At 43.4% G+C, this 17,046-nt stretch overlaps 1 protein-coding gene across 3 annotated transcripts; it reads right to left on the bottom strand.

Annotated features, from left to right (window-relative positions):
* Nucleotides 1-171: 171 nt before the first annotated feature.
* CCAR2 (cell cycle and apoptosis regulator 2) lies at nt 172-16,872 on the bottom strand. 3 transcript variants are annotated; one of them, XM_074287517.1, is made up of 21 exons: nt 16,759-16,872; nt 16,067-16,163; nt 15,706-15,797; nt 15,168-15,259; nt 14,766-14,880; nt 14,482-14,611; nt 14,219-14,315; nt 10,737-10,856; nt 10,404-10,626; nt 10,196-10,309; nt 8,003-8,166; nt 7,406-7,577; nt 7,094-7,327; nt 6,780-6,998; nt 2,947-3,103; nt 2,778-2,860; nt 2,200-2,346; nt 1,921-2,032; nt 1,636-1,827; nt 1,312-1,517; nt 172-1,036 (listed from the first exon to the last, which is right to left on the bottom strand). In XM_074287517.1, exons 2-21 carry the CDS (start codon nt 16,122-16,124, stop codon nt 992-994), a joined length of 2,772 nt encoding a protein of 923 aa, XP_074143618.1. In that variant the 5' UTR covers nt 16,125-16,163; nt 16,759-16,872; the 3' UTR covers nt 172-991. The 3 variants fall into 3 exon arrangements, with proteins under 3 accessions (XP_074143618.1, XP_074143621.1, XP_074143619.1); XM_074287520.1 differs by having other exon boundaries at nt 16,067-16,151; nt 16,759-16,812; XM_074287518.1 differs by lacking the exon at nt 16,759-16,872 and adding an exon at nt 16,638-16,662.
* Between the last annotated feature and the right edge of the window lie 174 nt (nt 16,873-17,046).

Below are 17,046 nucleotides of genomic sequence, written 5' to 3'. Positions count from 1 at the left end.
ACAGGAAGAAACTGAGGCAACTCACTACATTCCCTAGAAAGAGAAGTGCTGCAAAGTCTAAAAAAGAGGCAAAAAAACTCAGGGCCTGACAGGAATAGGTTAAAAACCAGATAAGACAGACACGGGGAAATAGTAGGGGAGGGGGCCCTACAGCACTGCAGGCACACACTGTGTTTTTGACTTTGGTTTATTTAAAAAACAAAAAGCCAAAAAAGGACAACTGTTTATATACAAAGTCAAACTGGAACCGTGGGTTATGGAAAGAGGTGAGAATTACAAAGGTAACAGAGAAAGGCTTGACCTACCAGGCCCAAGCCATTACCACATTCTGAACAAAGAGCAGAAGAGAAAGGAGCGGCTTTCACCTGACAAGAGATCTCATCTGGAGTTGGCAGAGTGCAGTACTACAGACAAGTAGCTCTGGACACAAAGTGGCCCCTGCTGCTGGCTCTATTCCTAATTGCAGGAGCCATGAGCCCCTTTCTTCTGAGGATCTGCCCCCTATAGCTCAGCAGCTTGACCAGATCAAGAATCCATTGCCCACAACTGGACTCCCTGATTCTTTCTCCAGAAAGTCTGTTGGTCTTAGGCCTGGTCACAGGTTCTCAAGATGTCTTCCCCTCCCTTCCTTTGTCTCATTCTACACTGGGAGGATATGAGGAAGCACAAGATTAAAAGGGCTCCAGGAGGAACCACAGTAGAGGGAGAAGCAATATTTCAGGAGTGAGAAGGAAAGATGCTGTATTAGTGGTGGGTGTAAATTGGGTCCCTCCCTGCTCTGATAGGCCGAGAACCAGTCCCTGTTGTTCTCCTCATGGCCCAGGCCCCTCCCCCTCCATTTGTCTTGGAGATGCTGAGCACTGTCAGCCTCCCCTGCCTGTGTTTCCAGGCCTTGCTCCAGCTGCTTTCTGGTGCTGAGAGGATCAAACTTCATCAGTCACTCCATCGCTGAGCTCACAGAGTGGCAGTTGCTATGCAGTGCCCTTCAGCCTCAGTTGCTAGGTGCTGGTTCCTCCTTCTCTCCCCAGCTGTCAGCCTGAAACACAGGTATGTCAAGGATTAGGAGACTGGAGGTGGGAGAGAGCTGGGCAGGGAGAGATACAGGAGGGAAAAACAGGTCTCTGCACTCTAACAAGAGGACTGGAAAAATTACCAGCTACTACTTCTGAGAATTCTCTACTAATGGGCCCAAGAAATTAGTGGATGATAAGGCAGGGAGCTGCCACTCTAGCAGTCTTCTCCCAATAGCAACCTTATGTGGCCTTCCTCATTTCCATAGTAACCAGAGCCTGCCCAATCCTACCCCCCTACCTTCTCTGCCATCCGCTGCATTTCCTGCTGTAAGGGAGTCAAACGTCTTCGAAATTCCTGAAGCAGACGCTGCAGCTGATTCTTCTGCCTCTCAGCAGTGCGGGCCATTTCTTCAGCCTCTGCTAGCCGTGTCCGAAGTTCCTGCATATCTGCTGTCAATGTCTTATTGGCTGCCTCCGTGGTAGAGAAGCGGCTGTGGGTCTCCTCTAAAAAGAAAAAATCAGAAATCTTGCTCCCAGCCTGCAACTTCAGACAAATAAGGGACAGAAGTCACCCCATATGGGACATTGACACAATCAAGGATTCAGGCTAAGGGCATCTCACCCAGCTTCAGTTCCAATGTGTGGATCTTGTTCTCCAGGTAAAGCCGCCCACTATCCTGCTGCTCTGCCCGCTGCAGTAGGTTTCCCACATGAATCAGGCTGCCATTATGAGACACGAGACCCTTGTGTTCCGCCTGAGGGGCGCCTGGCTTTGTGCTTTCCCCAGAGGAAGGCGGCAACAGATCCAAGTTTCCTTGAAAGGACAAAAAAATTAGAAGATAGGAGGAAGACAGCCAAGGCCCGCTCCTTCCAAAGTGAAGTGACATGAAGTTCTCCTCCTGCTTACCAAATAGCACCTCCTCAGGGAGCCCTCCATCCAGGCCTTCTTGACGACTATACTGGAGGCTCCGGTACTGACAGATGTTCTGGCTTACCACCCGGCTAACCAGCTTTTTGGCCTACAGACAACATGCAACTATTACTGCACCAGGATCAGAAAGAACTATCATACCCAATACAAGATTCAAGGACTACAGGAACACTTAGCTTGAGTCCTATGTTGGGGATAGAGGACAACAGATAAATCATCCCGGGGCTGGGTGGCGATAGAGGAGAGAGGAGGTACCTGCTCTGCAGTAAGCCGAAGTCCCAGAGTGAGTAGGATCCTCTCCAGGTCCCGTCGGTGAAGGTAGCCACACCAGTTGGCATCAAAGAACACAAAAGCAAGAAGACAGTCCAGGGACAACACAGCTGAGGGATCTAGCTCCTTGGGCTAAAAGAGACCAAGAGAAAGTAAAGAAAAATGTCCTGTTGGCTTAGTGTTTGTAATTACATGACAGGCTGGTAAGCTGGAACAGTTATTGAATCTGTCAGGCCAAGTAAAGGAATTCCAGTTACCAGGCTTTTATGCTTTAGGTTTTTAGTTTTGAAACTAGCTCTATAATATTCAAAGTATGAAGATTATCCTAACAAACCCTAGGGGTTTTGACCTACAGATGAATATCAAGTGGAGGTTAATCATATTCTCAGATAGTGAATTCTAGTGGCCCTATCTTAATATATACACAAATTCTCTCTTAAGTGTGTACTTCTTCATCATACAGAAAAAGCAACAGCCATTTGGTGTCCACCAACACTGATAAAGTTCTAAAAGTGCTACTCAAATCAGAGGCTTCTCCAAACTATGATAACCCAACTCCTCACCATGTCCTGGAGTGAGGAGAATTCCATCTCTGATTGGTTGGAGGCCACAGACCGTACCTCAGCATCTTCTAGCTTTGCCCCTGCTGAAGAGTCCCAAGACAACAAGGTGAGGGGACCATCAGATCCAAACCAACTACGTCAAAATTCCCTCCCTCCTCCTCCTCCATACCAAAATCTTCTTCCACATCTTCCCTCAGCAGCAACAGTTCTGCATCCAAGCTCAGCTCACAAAGGTCCTCAGATGCTTCACCCCGGCCCTTTTCCTCCTCCTCCTCACCAGAGGCTGGAGGCTTAGGCAGAAGCCCATCCTCCTTCTGAGAGGGACTCTGAGAGGGACAGAAGAGTAATAACAATTACCCCACATTTATATGTCACTTGTAAAACATTTTAAATATATTAACTGAAGTTCAAGATACTCTTGGGAAATTCTAGCTATCTGTAATATAGCTAGTTAATCACAGGGAATGCACAGAAGGTAAGGAATTCTCACAGCCCAAAAAAAAACTCCCTTCCTTCACTGCAACAACTCCCTTTTCTCAACATAGCCTTGTTTTAAGACCTGGAATTAAAACCTAGTTTCATCCCCGTAGGCCACAATGATTAGACCATGTATGAAGATCCATCTTCATTTCTGGATCCTTGTGCTTATTCTGCCTCTTTACCTAAAACTACACTAATTCTTAGGGAAGTTTAACTCTTGATGATAGCCACCATAACAAGGAAAACCCAAAGGGCCCATAAGCCACTTTAACCAGCAAATACTTTATCTCCTTTCAAGGAAGGGAAACAGAACAGTCAAAAGCAACAGTGTCATTTAGAGTACACACCCAGGGAGACTCATATTCAAAGGTGTTCACTACCCACATTTACAGACCATAGCAAAAGGTAATTCGTTGATACAAAGCCAAACAAGTTTGCAGAAAGCTTGACATATAAGATCCACTTAAGCTAAGAGTATTTATATGAAACTTAAGGAAAACAAACAGGTGCAGAATAGGACATCTGTGCACGTGCACTCATGCACACACATACACATGTGCATGTGTTTGTATCTCTTTAAAACTGTTGTTGATTAGTGAAATTACATCAGGATTCTAACACCTCAAAACCAAATGTGCTATTGAGAGAAACTAGAAAGTCAAAAGATGAAGTCACAAAAGTCGACGATCAAATCAAGTATAAGCATAAAATATACTGTGCAGAAAGCAACATGATTTGAATTACTAAGATCCAATTTCCAAATTATCTCAAAAGTGAAGAATGAAGCCCCCAAAATCAGATATTAAAAAAAAAAAAAAAAAACAGCTGCCTGAGAAGACATCAAGAACTACCAACAAATATCTAAGGAAATCTGTATCCATCTGTATAAAATCTTTAGGAGCTGAAAATATGAGGGCTCTAACAAATCTCTTCTTCAAAGTCATAAAAATCTTTATAGAAGATGAAATCCCGAACTAGCTAGGTGGCACAGTGGATAGAGTACCAGCCTTGACATCAGGAGGACCTGAGTTCAAATCTGGTCTCAGATACTTTAACACTTCCTACTCGTGTGACTGGGCAAATCAGTGATTAATTCTAACTGCCTCAGCTCCCATCCCCCCCAAAAAGAAAAGAAAACGAAATCTCAGTTTTGTTGATTACAAAAAAAAAAAAAAAATTGACTCCAGAAATCAAACTTCAAACATTCTTCAATTGACAAAAGGTCAAAAGCTATGAACAGACAATTTTCAGATGAAGAAATTATTTCTAATTTCTAATCATATGAGAAGGTGCTATCACTATAAGAGAAATGACAACTCTAAGGTACCACTACACACCTCTCAGATTGGCTAAGATGACAGGAAAAGATAATGATGACTTTAATTAATACGTTGTTGGTGGAACTGTGAACAGATCCAGCCATTCTAGAGAGCAATTTGGAACCATGTTCAAAAAGTTATCAAACTGTAACATATCCTTTGATACAGTAGTGTTTCTACTGGGCTTAAAGGAGGGAAAGGGACCCATGTGTGCAAAAATTTTTGTGGCAAGCCCTTTTTGGAATGGAAAGAAATTGGAAAATGGATGCCCATCAGTTGGAGAATGGCTGAGTAAGTTATGGTATATATACATATACCTTCAAATATATACCTAAAATTACTTGATTAGATATGACCAGAAGTCAATTTGTTTAAAAAAATTCTCCAATTATAAATATGAAATAAGGCATAGAACACTCACAAAAAGGGTTCTTTACTATCATGAAAGATGTTCTGTTCAGAGTCTAAATAATAGAAGAACTCCCTACAGAGAAATTCTCCAGATGAGCCTGTTTGCAATTTATATTGTAGTAATTATATCAAGCACCAGAATCCTACAGGGTCTCCTCAGTAAGATCCAGAACCACTCAAAAGAAATGAATCTAACAATTTATTCACACAGTGACAAACAAGGTCAATAGAAATGCAGAAAGTTAGCTCCTTAAGAGCAAGAATTTCTTAGAATCCTAAGCACCTACCTAAATGACTTAACACCGAAGCACTTAGAAAATGTTTGTCAAGTTGAAATAAAAAACACCTACTGCTCTGATAAGCTTACTTATGAGATGCTATGGATGGGTACTCCAATAAGCTGATCCACAAGTACATGTTTTGGATACAACTCAGATAGGCAACAAACTTTGCCCAGAAGTGAATCAATAAGAAAATGATTTGTATTTGTATTTGACTTGAGTCTATCTTATTCCTGCACCAACATTCTATCCTCTGCACCACATTTAAATGATGTCTCTTGATGAGAAGTTTCACTTGAGTAGTACAAGATCCTCAAACTCAAGATCCAGAAGTGAAATCATGTTCACTAAATCATATTCAGCAGAAAAATGCATTCACTCATTTTAGAAAAGTATTCTGACAAAGGTTAAAGCAAAAAGATTTTGGGCTAACCTTCAGTCAACCAGAACAATGACCTACATCCCCCATTCCCTAAGCATTCTGGCTGACTTTTTTGGGCTCTCTGACTTGTCACCTATGCTTCCTTTACCTCTATGTCCAGAAAAATGTTTGCTCCTGATTTGCCCACTTCCTTTTCTCTATTCATTTTCGGTCTTTGTTAGCTCATCATCTGTTATCACAAGGCCCTCTTTTTCCTCTCTGTTCGCTCTCAGCTTCTATGGGTTTAAGCACCATCTCTTTGTAGATCTTGGCCATCTATAGAATCACCCCATTTCCTCCCCAAGGTTTAATCTCCCACCAATTGCCTATTGAATGGTTCAAACTGGATATCCTAGAAGCATCTTAAACTCAATGTGTCTCAAGATGAATTCCTTTTCTTTCCCTCTAAGTCTCCCCTCCTCCTAACTCCCTTATTTCTGGGGAAGGCTCCAGCCCCTTCCAGCCTTACAGGCTCCCAAGTTCAGTATTCCCCCAGGCTCTTCACTCTCACTTCACAGGCCCAACTGGCTGTGAAATGGGGCATCTTCATCTCCAGTGTCTCTCTCATATGGGACCCTTTGCTCCCTTCACTCAATTACCACCTAGGTGCAGAGCTTCACCTCTTGCTTAGATTATTGCAACCACCTAACCGCCTCCCCTCCTGGAGTGTGACCCCAAACTGCTCCCTAAGTGCTTCTTCTTAAACACAGGCTTGACCACATGACTGCTCTCCCCAACCAGCTCCACTGCCTTTCTGTTGCCTCTAGGACACAAAACAAACTCCTCTCGTTAGCTCTGAAAGCCCAATCTCAGCAGATGGCACTCTTCTCCCTCTCCGTTCCTCATAATCAGCCTTTAGTGTCCAGTCTCTGCGCTTCTTCCCTGGTCGCCCCCATGCCTGACCCGGGCTCCTTCTTTACCTCTGCCTCACAGAGCTTATAGCATTCTCACTGGGAAAGTCTACTCTCAGACACTTTCTGTTCTCAGAGATCCAGGCCCAGGCCCAAGCCCAGGCCCAGAGTTAGGCAGGCCCTTGCCCACTGCTGGCCTCAGAGTACTCAAGTCCTTGCTCTCTGGCCCCGGCACTCACCAACACGGTCTCTGGCTCCGCGGACGTTCCCTCATTCTGGGCTTCGTCCTTGGCCTCTTTGGCCACTTCCTCCTTGGCTGCCTCATCCTTGGCCGCCTCCTCTTTTTCCGTCTCTGGGGGGGGCACCTCTTTTTCAGGCAAGCTCAGCAGCATCTTATAGATTTTGTACCCAAAGTCTCGCTGAAGCATCTCCTGAAACAGTGCTGCCAACACCATTACCTGTTAATAAGAGTTAAGGGGACATGAATATCAAGTAGAAACAGTTCCTCTACATCCCACCAGACCAACACCTGCCCCAGATCATCCACATCTACCTCAAACGAGATCTTGTCTCTTGGCCGACGATCCTCCACAATGGCGTGGAGGGAAAGGTTAGTACAGCCAGGCTGAGCTACTATAACAGGCTCCAAAGGAGGGGGAGGGGCCTCTGGGAGAGAAGGGTCCATTTCCTGCTGCAGGCTGAGTTCAGGGTTCTCCGTGTCTTGCTCAGAAGCCTCTGTCCTTGCAAGTTCAGAAGAGTCTGTTTCCTCTACAGAAGCCTCAGCTTCCTAGGAAGCAAACAAAAAAAGTCATCAATTGTTAGTCCCAATGTTTGGGACCCTTTCCCTCCCAGGGCTTAGACGTACCATTGGAGCCTCCTGGGGCGGGGCACCCGCCTCAGTCGCTTTCTGCTGGCACAGGGTCTCCCACTCCTCCAGGGAGGGCATGAGTGTCCAGATGTCTGGGAGATACACCACTACAGTTCGCTGCCGCCGAGGGGGTCCCAGCTGTATGTACTGGAACTCGGCAATGCGCCACCTGCTCCCAACAGAAGGGGGCACTGAGACATTGTCCTCTGATGAACCCTACAGCCCAGATGACCAAGCAACTGCCATAACTACCAAAAGCTCCCTAAGCTGGAATACATGAGTTCAAACTGTGACCATTCCCTGCACCGAATGCACTAGAGTTCCTACACAAAGAACACATGGGTGACCACTGCTGTGGAATCAGGAGGGCTAGCAGACAGTCACTAAACTACACACAAACACAAGTCACCAACCCCACTCCCTTTACTGTCAATATCTATCTGTAAGGTTGGGGTCAAAGGTGTGTTGTGTGGTTACAAAACTGTGAAGGCTAACAACTCTATAAGAATCTCAATCTGTTATCCAGTTAAAATACAATCTTCTCACCAACTACATTAAACATCCTCAAATAAAAACTGCAGAAAGGACACTCACCACTTTGTGCAATTGCTCAAATCAATGCCTGTCTGAGCTCGGGCACAGCGGATAGCAGTTCGGACCAATACCTGGGGATCAGCCTTTGGGTCAGGACCATCTAGAGAGGGTGACCACTCACCCCCAACCATCACAGTCTCATCTTCCTTCCTCCTCAGCAAGAACTGTGAAAGAAAATGTTTTTAATGGCTTGAGTAAATGGTTCCTCCTCCACTTCACTTGCTCCTCAACCAATCTACATAAAGTATTAGCCAAGAAAGCCATACAGAGTGAAGAGTGGGTAAAGACAAGGGTTCTAGCTGCCAGAAGTCATAACTGCATAATGTGGCAAATCTGTGGGTTTTTCAGTCCTTAGCTTTCTCATCTAGATAATCTCAAAGTCATTCTCCCAACTTAATAGTATTGTATTTTTTCAATTACATTTAAGTATAGCTTTCAACATTTACTTTTATAGGATTTTGATTTCTATTTTTCTCCCTCCCTCTCTGTCCCCCTCTCCAAGATAGCACTCTGTTATAGGTTATACATGTACAGTCATATTTCCATACATGACAATCATAATCATGCTGTGAAAGAAGAATCAGAACGAAAAGGAAAAACCACAAAAGGGAAAGAAAAAGCAAAAAAAAAAAAAAAAAAGTATGCTTCTTTCTGCATTCAAACTCCATTGTTCTTTCTCTAGAAGTAGATAACATCATCAATTTTGGAAATGTCTTAGATTGCTATATCACTGAGAAGAGCCAAGTCTATCGAAATTGATCATCATACGATGTTGCTATTACTGTAAACAATGTTGTCCTGGTTCTGCTCACTTCACTTACCAGGAGTTAATTTATGTCTTTCCAGGTTTTTTCTGAAATATGCCTGCTCATAATTTCTTAGAGAATAGTAATCCATTACATTCATATTACCATAATTTGTTCAGCCACAGGCGTCTCCTTGATTTCCAATCATTTGCCACCACAAACAGAACTGTTATAAACATTTTTGCATATCCCTTTCTCTTTTTTATGATCTCTTTGAAATACAGACCTAGTAATTGCTGGATCAAAAGATATGCACAATTTGAAAGCTCTTTGAGCATAGTTCCAAATTGCTCTCTAGAATGGCTAAATCAGTTCACAACTCCATCAACAATGCATTAGTGTTCCAATATTCCCACACCCACATAAAAATTACCATTTTTCTTTTCTTTCATATTAGACAATCTTCCCCCCCCCCCCTTGAGGCTGGGCTTAAGTGACTTGCCCAGGGTCACACAGCTAGGAAGTGTTAAGTGTCTGAGACCAGATTTGAACTCGGGCCCTCCTGAATTCAAGGCTGGTGTTCTATCCACTGAACCACCTAGCTGCCCCCCATATTAGACAATCTGATAGTTATGAAAGGGTACCTCAGGTTTTTAAATTTGCATTTCTCTAATCAATAGTGATTTAGGGCATTTTTTTTTACTACAGATAGCTAATTACTTCATCTGAAAACTGTGTGTTCATACTCTTTGACCATTTCTCAATAAAGAATGTTTTGTATTCTTATAAATTTGACTCAGTTGTCTTTATATTTTAGAAATGAAGGTTTTATCAGAAACAATGACTGTAAAAATGATTTCCCAGCTTTTTACTTCCCTTCTAATCTTGTTGCACTAGCTTTGTTTATGCAAAACCTTTTTAATATAATCAAAATTATCCATTTTGCATTTCTCCCGTTTGTTCATAAATTCTTCCATTGTCCATAGATCTAAAAAGCAAAACTTTTCTTTACTCTACTAATTTGCTTACGGTATTGCCCTTTATGTCTAAATCATGTACCCATTTTTACCTTATCCTCTCTTACTTGATCTTATATCAAGGTTTCTTTTAGCTCTAACATTCTTCAGTGCAAGTCAAGCACAATTAAGTGCTTTACTGCTAAGTGAGAAGTAGAAACAAACTATACCCTCATGAAACCTATAGTCCTCCCCAGTTATCAGCACCACAGGAAAATAGGAGTGCTTAATTAATGATTAACAGAATTACAATTGTAATAGGAAGTAGGCAAGGACATAGAAGAGAAAATTAGGACAAATTTGCAGTAGGAGGAAATATAGCCAATCCCTTTGGTATGAGGGGAATAGTATCAATGAAAGTCTCAGGGGAAGGAAAAGTATAAAATTTTGAGACCTTGCTTCACAGATTCCAGAAACATTCCAACTCTCACCTTAATTTGCTTCAAAGGATGTTCTGGATTCTCCCTTGGCTCAGCCATATCTTCCACAAATAGCAAGCAGCAACGATATAATTCTTCTAGTCCCGGAGAGGAGAGCAAAAGTACCTAAGCAGAGGCAGCAAAAAAAGAGTAAGAATCAAAAAGATATCATGGATATTCTCTTAAATCGTGAGAAAAGCAACAAGATGTGCCAACTTACCTTAGCACTGTAAGTCATGTCAGAATCTGGTGGAGTGGACTCAGAGTTAGCACTTGGGCCTTGTTCCTTCTCTGATGATACCTGAATTCGACTTGGATGATGTAGGGAAAAGGGCTGGCTCAGAGGGAAGGCAGACAGCCAGCTCAGATGCACAACTAAGAAGTCTGAGGGTACTAAGAGACTACGGTAACGGCGCTGAAGTTCCAAGAAGTCACACGAAGGGCTACAGATCAGGAACAAAGAAAATGGAGTCATAGCCTATCCCTTATAACATCAAACTCTCCCACTCAGTTCCCAAAAATTTCCTTTCTATCTCATAGCTTATATGCTCACCTGTCCACAGTATAGGGAGTAAGATGGACCCGATAAGGGGGCAAGTCATGTCTTGGCTTCTTAACACCCCAAGGTTCCCCACCTGCCCTCTGTTTGCGTTTTTTGGAGTCATAGTCATCACTGGAAATTGAAATATTATCATTAAAGTATTAAATACCCATATGTATTAGGTTACATTATTAAATGAGTTAAAAGACAATCTCTAACATCTAGTAACATACATTTTCAGATAATCCCAGATAGTAAAACCCCTTTTGGTACAAACATAACTAATTTTCAGTTATTCAGGGGTAAATTACTCATTCCAGACTGAGAGCCAGATTTTTTTGTATTAGACCTGTTTTCTTCTGCTCTCATTGAGCTTCAAAATCAGAGTTTCAACCATTTTGGGTGTTAATTAATTAAAGACAAGAATTCTTTCTTTCAGCTCTGTCTCTACAAGAATTTCAGTGTTTCTAAAATACTCCTTTGAAATCATTTGGACAATGTATACAGCTAGACCAGTACTTTAAATACATTTTAGTATATTATTTTAAGTTTTTTTTAATAATACATATTATTTAAGTATATATTATATGTAATATATAATATTACATTGTAAAGTCTACTAAATGTGGTTTAGAATAATTCAAAACAGATTTCTCCTATTATTCTGATCAGGACTTGGTTATAATTCATTATCAGTTAAAAAACAAAAAACAATTGTCATTAACAGACAACTGTCAGCAGAAATAAAACCAGCCTTAAAGCCTCATGAGGAATAATCCTTTTAGTATTATTTAGTATCCAGTGAGATACCATGCTCTGGATCCCAAAAAAAGAAGCGATCATCATTGAATCACAAAATTTCAGGGATGCCAGAGAGTAAGTGACCATCTAGCCTACGCAATATCCAAAAAAGTGGTCATCCATCATTTGCATGAAGAGGGAACCTACTACCTAGTGATGCAACTCATCCACTTTTTGATATCTCTAAATATCAATAAGTATTTCTTAACATCAAGTTTAAGTTTGTCTCTTTGTGACTTTCACAAATTTGTACCTAAATAGAATATGTTTAATTATCTTCCATGTAGCAGTCTTTCAAATAGTTGAAGCCTACTTTAATGTCCCTTGAGTTTTCTGTTCTCTAGGCTCAATATTCCCAGCTCCTTCAACTAATAGATATATCTTCATGTAACATGAATTCATAACATAGGCTAAGTGGCAAAGTGGACAGAATGCTAAGTCTCAATCAAGAAGACTCATATTCCAGTTCAAATCCAACCTCAGATACTTAGTAGCTGTGTGGACAAGTCACTTAATCCTGTTTGCCGCAGTTCATTTGTAAATGAGCTGAAGAATAAAATAAAAAACCACACCAGTATCTTTGCCAAGAAAATCCCAAATGGGGCCAGATATGACTAAAAAATGAATGAAACTTGATATGAATTTAAGACTTCATCATCCTAGATGCCCTCCTCTAGGCACTTTACAATTTTTTAATCTCCTTCCTAAATGTGGAAAACATACCTTCCAGCAAAGTTATTAATGTTACATCCCCTAAAAGCATTAATTTTCAATACCTCTTTTCTTACCCCACACATATTACTCAACTAATAAAATGGTCATCCTCAATTATTTAATTCCACTCCAATATAGATCACTCTAAAGCCATGGTCAACATCCACATAATGAATCCCAAATACAATGTCTGACATGCAAAAGAGATATTGGTAACTCCATAATTAACCTACATTTTATAATCTAAAAACAAAAACAGAAATATGTGTTTTTCACTTGACTTATGTGATGACTTAAAGGATATAATAATAAATTCACTGCATAGAATATGAAAAGAGGAAGGCCATCTGTAGCAATCATCCTAGTTTAATCCCTTCATTTTATAAATAAGTACACTGAAGCCCAAAGAGTTAGGAGTAAAAGGTCTGGATATGATTTGAACTCCATCATCATGAGATGGAGAAAAATCAAAGAAAGCAGAACTCAAAGCCTCTTGAAAAGCAATTCTCAGCATAAATTGAAGCCTCTTGATAAGCAACTTTCAAGGTTCTAAACTTATCTCCTTAGTTGGGAATTCAAGAAAGATTTATTCCTAAATAAATATGAACTCTGCAGCCTGACCTGTTGCTGTTCATATAACTGTAAAACTTTGCCCTAAGTTTTGCAAGGCTTCTTTTCAGGATTCTGGATGGCTTTCTTATTACTTGTAATCCTGCTGACATTTAAGGATGAGATTTCTTTTATCCCTCCTTTGTTTTTAATTTCAAAGGAGACCAAAGCTTCACAACACACACACACACACACACACACACACACAAAACCCTAGTCTGTTTGTGATATGGAAGGCACAAAAGCTAATTTGATCTGAAGCTGCATTAACAGAGAAACATGGTATCCCAAACAAAGGAGATTTTTGTCCCACTGGTTTTTTCCCTAGTCAGACTACATCTGGAGTATTGTGTTCCGTTTGGGACACTATATTTTAAAAAGGACAGTGAGAGGATGGAGAATATCCAGGAGATTGAAAACAAGATGGTGAGTGACTTCAAAATTATGCCATAATAGGAATCAGTTTGAGCAACAGGGAAAGAAACTGCTAAAAAAGATTTAGGGAGATCATGATGATAGTTTTCAAGTATCTGAAAAGTTATCATGTGGAATAGGTATTATTACTCTTTTACTTGGTCTTCAAAGGCCAAAAAAAAAAAAAAAATTTTAATTTTTTTTTAAGTTTCAGAGAGGTAAATTTTGGCGAGATGAAAGGGAAAACCTTTTTCAGTTAGAGCTGTCCAACAAAGGAATGAATTGCCTTGAAAGGTAATGAGTATCCTATTACACCCAGTAACAGCTAGGTGTCTACTTGTCAGGGATATGAAAGAGATATTCTTACTCAGGTAAAAGTTGGATCAAAAGGCTTCTATCTTAGAAGCCTTCCACTGAGACTATGATTCTAAGGTAAAAGTAAGTTTAGTCTCAGGGAATAAAGTTAAAACCTTCAGGTGGAAAAAATAAGCAGAGGGAGCAAGAACTAATAACACTCTTGGCAGAGCACATTACTCATATATCATACAAAACATATTAAATATATCCCAAAGGTCCAATTCAACACACCTGCTACACACTAAACAACCTAAGACCTTTGTTTCCTTGATTTCAAGGCACTACATAAATCTAAAGAATTGTTATACATTTATGAATATGCACAATTTAAGCTTTTTTAAAATGTAGATGGCAATGTCTTTGTAAGGAACAATGAAATGTTCGGTCTTATGATCATTTTAGTTACATGAAAAAATCTATTATCTGAAATACTTTGAAAGACCAATTCACGTCTTACATCTGGCTGCTAAAACAGTCATTTACATTTATATATCAGCGTGAAAACATATAACTAAACAAAATGACCATGACAGAGACAGTATCAATAAAGATAAAGAAGCAGCACACAAGTAACAATTTCCCTCGTCCTAGTTCCTTACCTTCGACCCTGATCCAGTCGGCTATGAGGACCCCGAGCAGGAAACCTGCTCAGATGGCTCAGATGCAAGGTAGGGGATGTTTGGAAGAGACTCAGCGCTAAGAAGAGAAAATACGTTATAACTCAAAAGACTCAAGTAACGTTCCTGGCTCTCTCCACATCTTTATATCTCGGATCCTATATCCACAATTATAATTAGAATAGGAAGCCTGTTAATTCAAATCATAATTATTATGTCTCTCCCTCCTTATCAACCATACTCACGCTTCTGAGGGAAGAGTGGGGGAATCCGATGCGGCTGAAAGATCAACTGGGGCTGGGCCCCCAGAATGCCTTGTTTCTGACCCAGTGCTGCCACATGTAGAAGGGGAGGTGCTGGGGACTTCAGCAGAGGCTGAGGAGTGAAGATCAAGAACTCAGGGAACTCTAATGCTGAGCTCACACACCTTAAGGCAAAACATCCCCCTCCCAAGAAGGATGAGTTCTTCTTGGCTTTCAGGTCACATGGGTTCCCTTCCCCAATGCACATACTGACAAGGACCGAGTACCTGATTGGAGAGTGTCTGAACCTTGACAGCATTCCAGGGCACTGCCTGGCCAGGATTGTATGCAGCCTTTACCAGCACCTTCTCACCCAATTGGGGCAGCCTGCCCTTCACCACACTGCCAGCACAAAATCCAAGAGTGCCCATTGAGGAGAGGGGCCTGACCAGGTCCCCTGGTCACCTCAAAAAGACCACTCCCTCCCCTTTCCCAGAAGATCTTCTGGTAAAGAAGGTCTTTCCCCCATATATTTCCTGCCTGTCAGCAACAAAATCCCTTGGGGCCCAAAGTAAATAGCAACCTCAGAGACTTCTTCACCAGGATGATGATGAACCTTAACAACCCATTGAATTTTTTCAACCATAGCATCCTCACTCTTGGGGAGACCACCAGAGTCTCCAGCCTACCTCAGTTGAAAGAAGACTTCTTCATCAACTACCCCAAAGTAGTCATGCAAGCTGGTGACAATGCCAGTAAAGACACGCTGCTTCTCTCCACCCTGTAGAGTAAGAGGGTAGTGATCAAAAAAAGAGGGAAAATGGCTAAAAATGAGTATGTCTCATAATTCCACCATCCACACAAAAAAGTCTACTTTCTAACTACCTTCTCATCTCTACCCAACACCCTCAACAATCTGAATCATCGAGATACGCAGTAAAAGGGAAAGATGAAAAAACGCAGCCGAAGTCCCCTCTGCCAGAAAATCTCAATCTGTAGGAGAACAGCCATCAAAAATAGAAGTAATCCAGTCACAGACGGAAATCAGACTGGTCTCTGAGACACAACCTGGAGGGACTCTGGCTTCTTGAAGAGAGAAAAGCGGAATAATCCTTGGGTCCTGGTATAGGGTTCCTAGTCAAAGGTGGCCGCCCCAGAGTGGGAAAAGGAAGGAGGAGGACCCGTTAAAAAACTCAGTGGACAAAACATGCCCGAGGAAAGGCCTACCTGAAGGTGCCTGGCATTCTGGGACAGTTCTGTGGCTACAGGAGGGGTGAGCAGGCCAGGTGGCGGGCCCAGGAGAGACGTGGATGTGGAGCCTGGGGGAGAGAGCAGAAGCAGAGCTGGCATCCCCTCCGCTCCGGAACCCGGGGTCAGCAAAAGGCCAAGGGAAAGCACAAGGGGGGCCGGTGCGGTCCCTGGGCCCCCGTGGGCCGTGTCCCCAGCGTTAATCACCACCCCCGGGGCAGGGGCAGGGGCTGCACCCACGGCCGTACAGAATTTTGTTGGAGACGTTCAACAGAGGAGGGCGCATAGGCTGGGAGGACAGTGCCGGCGCTCCCCACAGAGAGCCAGGGCAGAGCCTAACCTGAGAAGTTTCGTCCTCCCGGGAGGGGGTTGACCCGCTGGCGCTTGAACTGAGACATGGAGAATGCTGGTGTCTTTTACTGGGCCTTGGGAAAAACCTTTGACGGAAAAGTGAGTATTACCGACTTCATAGGAAGCAAGAGAGAGATTCCTGAGAGGGGAAGGAGGAAGAAAGGCAGGGGGGGGGCGGGGAGGCTGCAAGGGCAGCAGAGGGGATGCTGAGGGAGCCAAGGTGAGGGGCTGCGGAGACAATGCTCAAGGAGCGGCGGGAGCGGGCGGATAATGCAGCCGCTGGGGGAGGGAGTGTAGAGGTGGGAGGGCGGGAGGTGACGGCGAGGGGAAGGGGGAGAAGGGGGTGTCTGGGGACGGGGGCGGATGCCGGGGCTGCTGGGCAGCCCCGCTCCCGGAAGCCCTCTCCCCACGCAGACCGACCGCTGCCCCGGACTCCAGCTTTCCCGCCTCCGCTGGCCCCGGCCGAGGCAGCCCGGGGCCGCTGGGGGGAGGGGCAGAGGGCAAAGGAAAGCAGGGGCGCGGCTTCCACTTCCCCCCTCCCCGGGGCCCGAGCCCGTTACCACGGAAACCGGGAAGGAGGGGAGTTTACGAGCCGTGGCTCAGGTCCAGGGAGCCCAGTCCAGTAGCCCGCGACCCCTCGCCATAAGCGGACGGCGGGGAGGAGAAGGGCCCTGAACCCACCTGTGGGCCCGGGGTCGCGACACCGGGGGACAAAGGCACCCGGAACCACCGCCGCCGCCGCCACCGCCGCCGGAAGCGCTTCGCCGGAAGCGCGACTGCTGCTCTGAAGCCGCTTCCCAGCCGGATGTAGTACTCTGAGCCCGCCCCTAGCCTTAGAAACGGAAGTGCGTCTCCTTCTACTGGGATCGGCGCGGGCCCAATGCTCACAGTATAAGCGTCCGGTAACTCCTCGAGTTCCTCTATTAAAGAATTCCCCCACCAAGTCCACTACGTTCCCCTACGTCCTAG

This window comes from Sminthopsis crassicaudata, chromosome 2 (assembly GCF_048593235.1).
Source record: "Sminthopsis crassicaudata isolate SCR6 chromosome 2, ASM4859323v1, whole genome shotgun sequence".
NCBI lineage: Eukaryota > Metazoa > Chordata > Mammalia > Dasyuromorphia > Dasyuridae > Sminthopsis > Sminthopsis crassicaudata.
The sequence above is the reverse complement of the archived record's forward strand: the minus strand, read 5'-3'. Positions and strand labels throughout refer to the sequence as shown.

What these genes read in the sequence shown, in the direction of transcription:
- CCAR2 (XM_074287517.1), bottom strand. Translation starts at nt 16,124, where the DNA reads ATGTCTCAGTTCAAGCGCCAGCGGGTCAACCCCCTCCCGGGAGGACGA. An exon ending in TTCAGACACTCTCCAATCAG is followed by an intron (nt 14,612 to 14,765) that starts GTACTCGGTCCT and finishes TTCACTCCTCAG; the next exon opens with CCTCTGCTGAAGTCCCCAGC. An exon ending in CGGAGCCAGAGACCGTGTTG is followed by an intron (nt 3,104 to 6,779) that starts GTGAGTGCCGGG and finishes TGTCCCTCTCAG; the next exon opens with AGTCCCTCTCAGAAGGAGGA.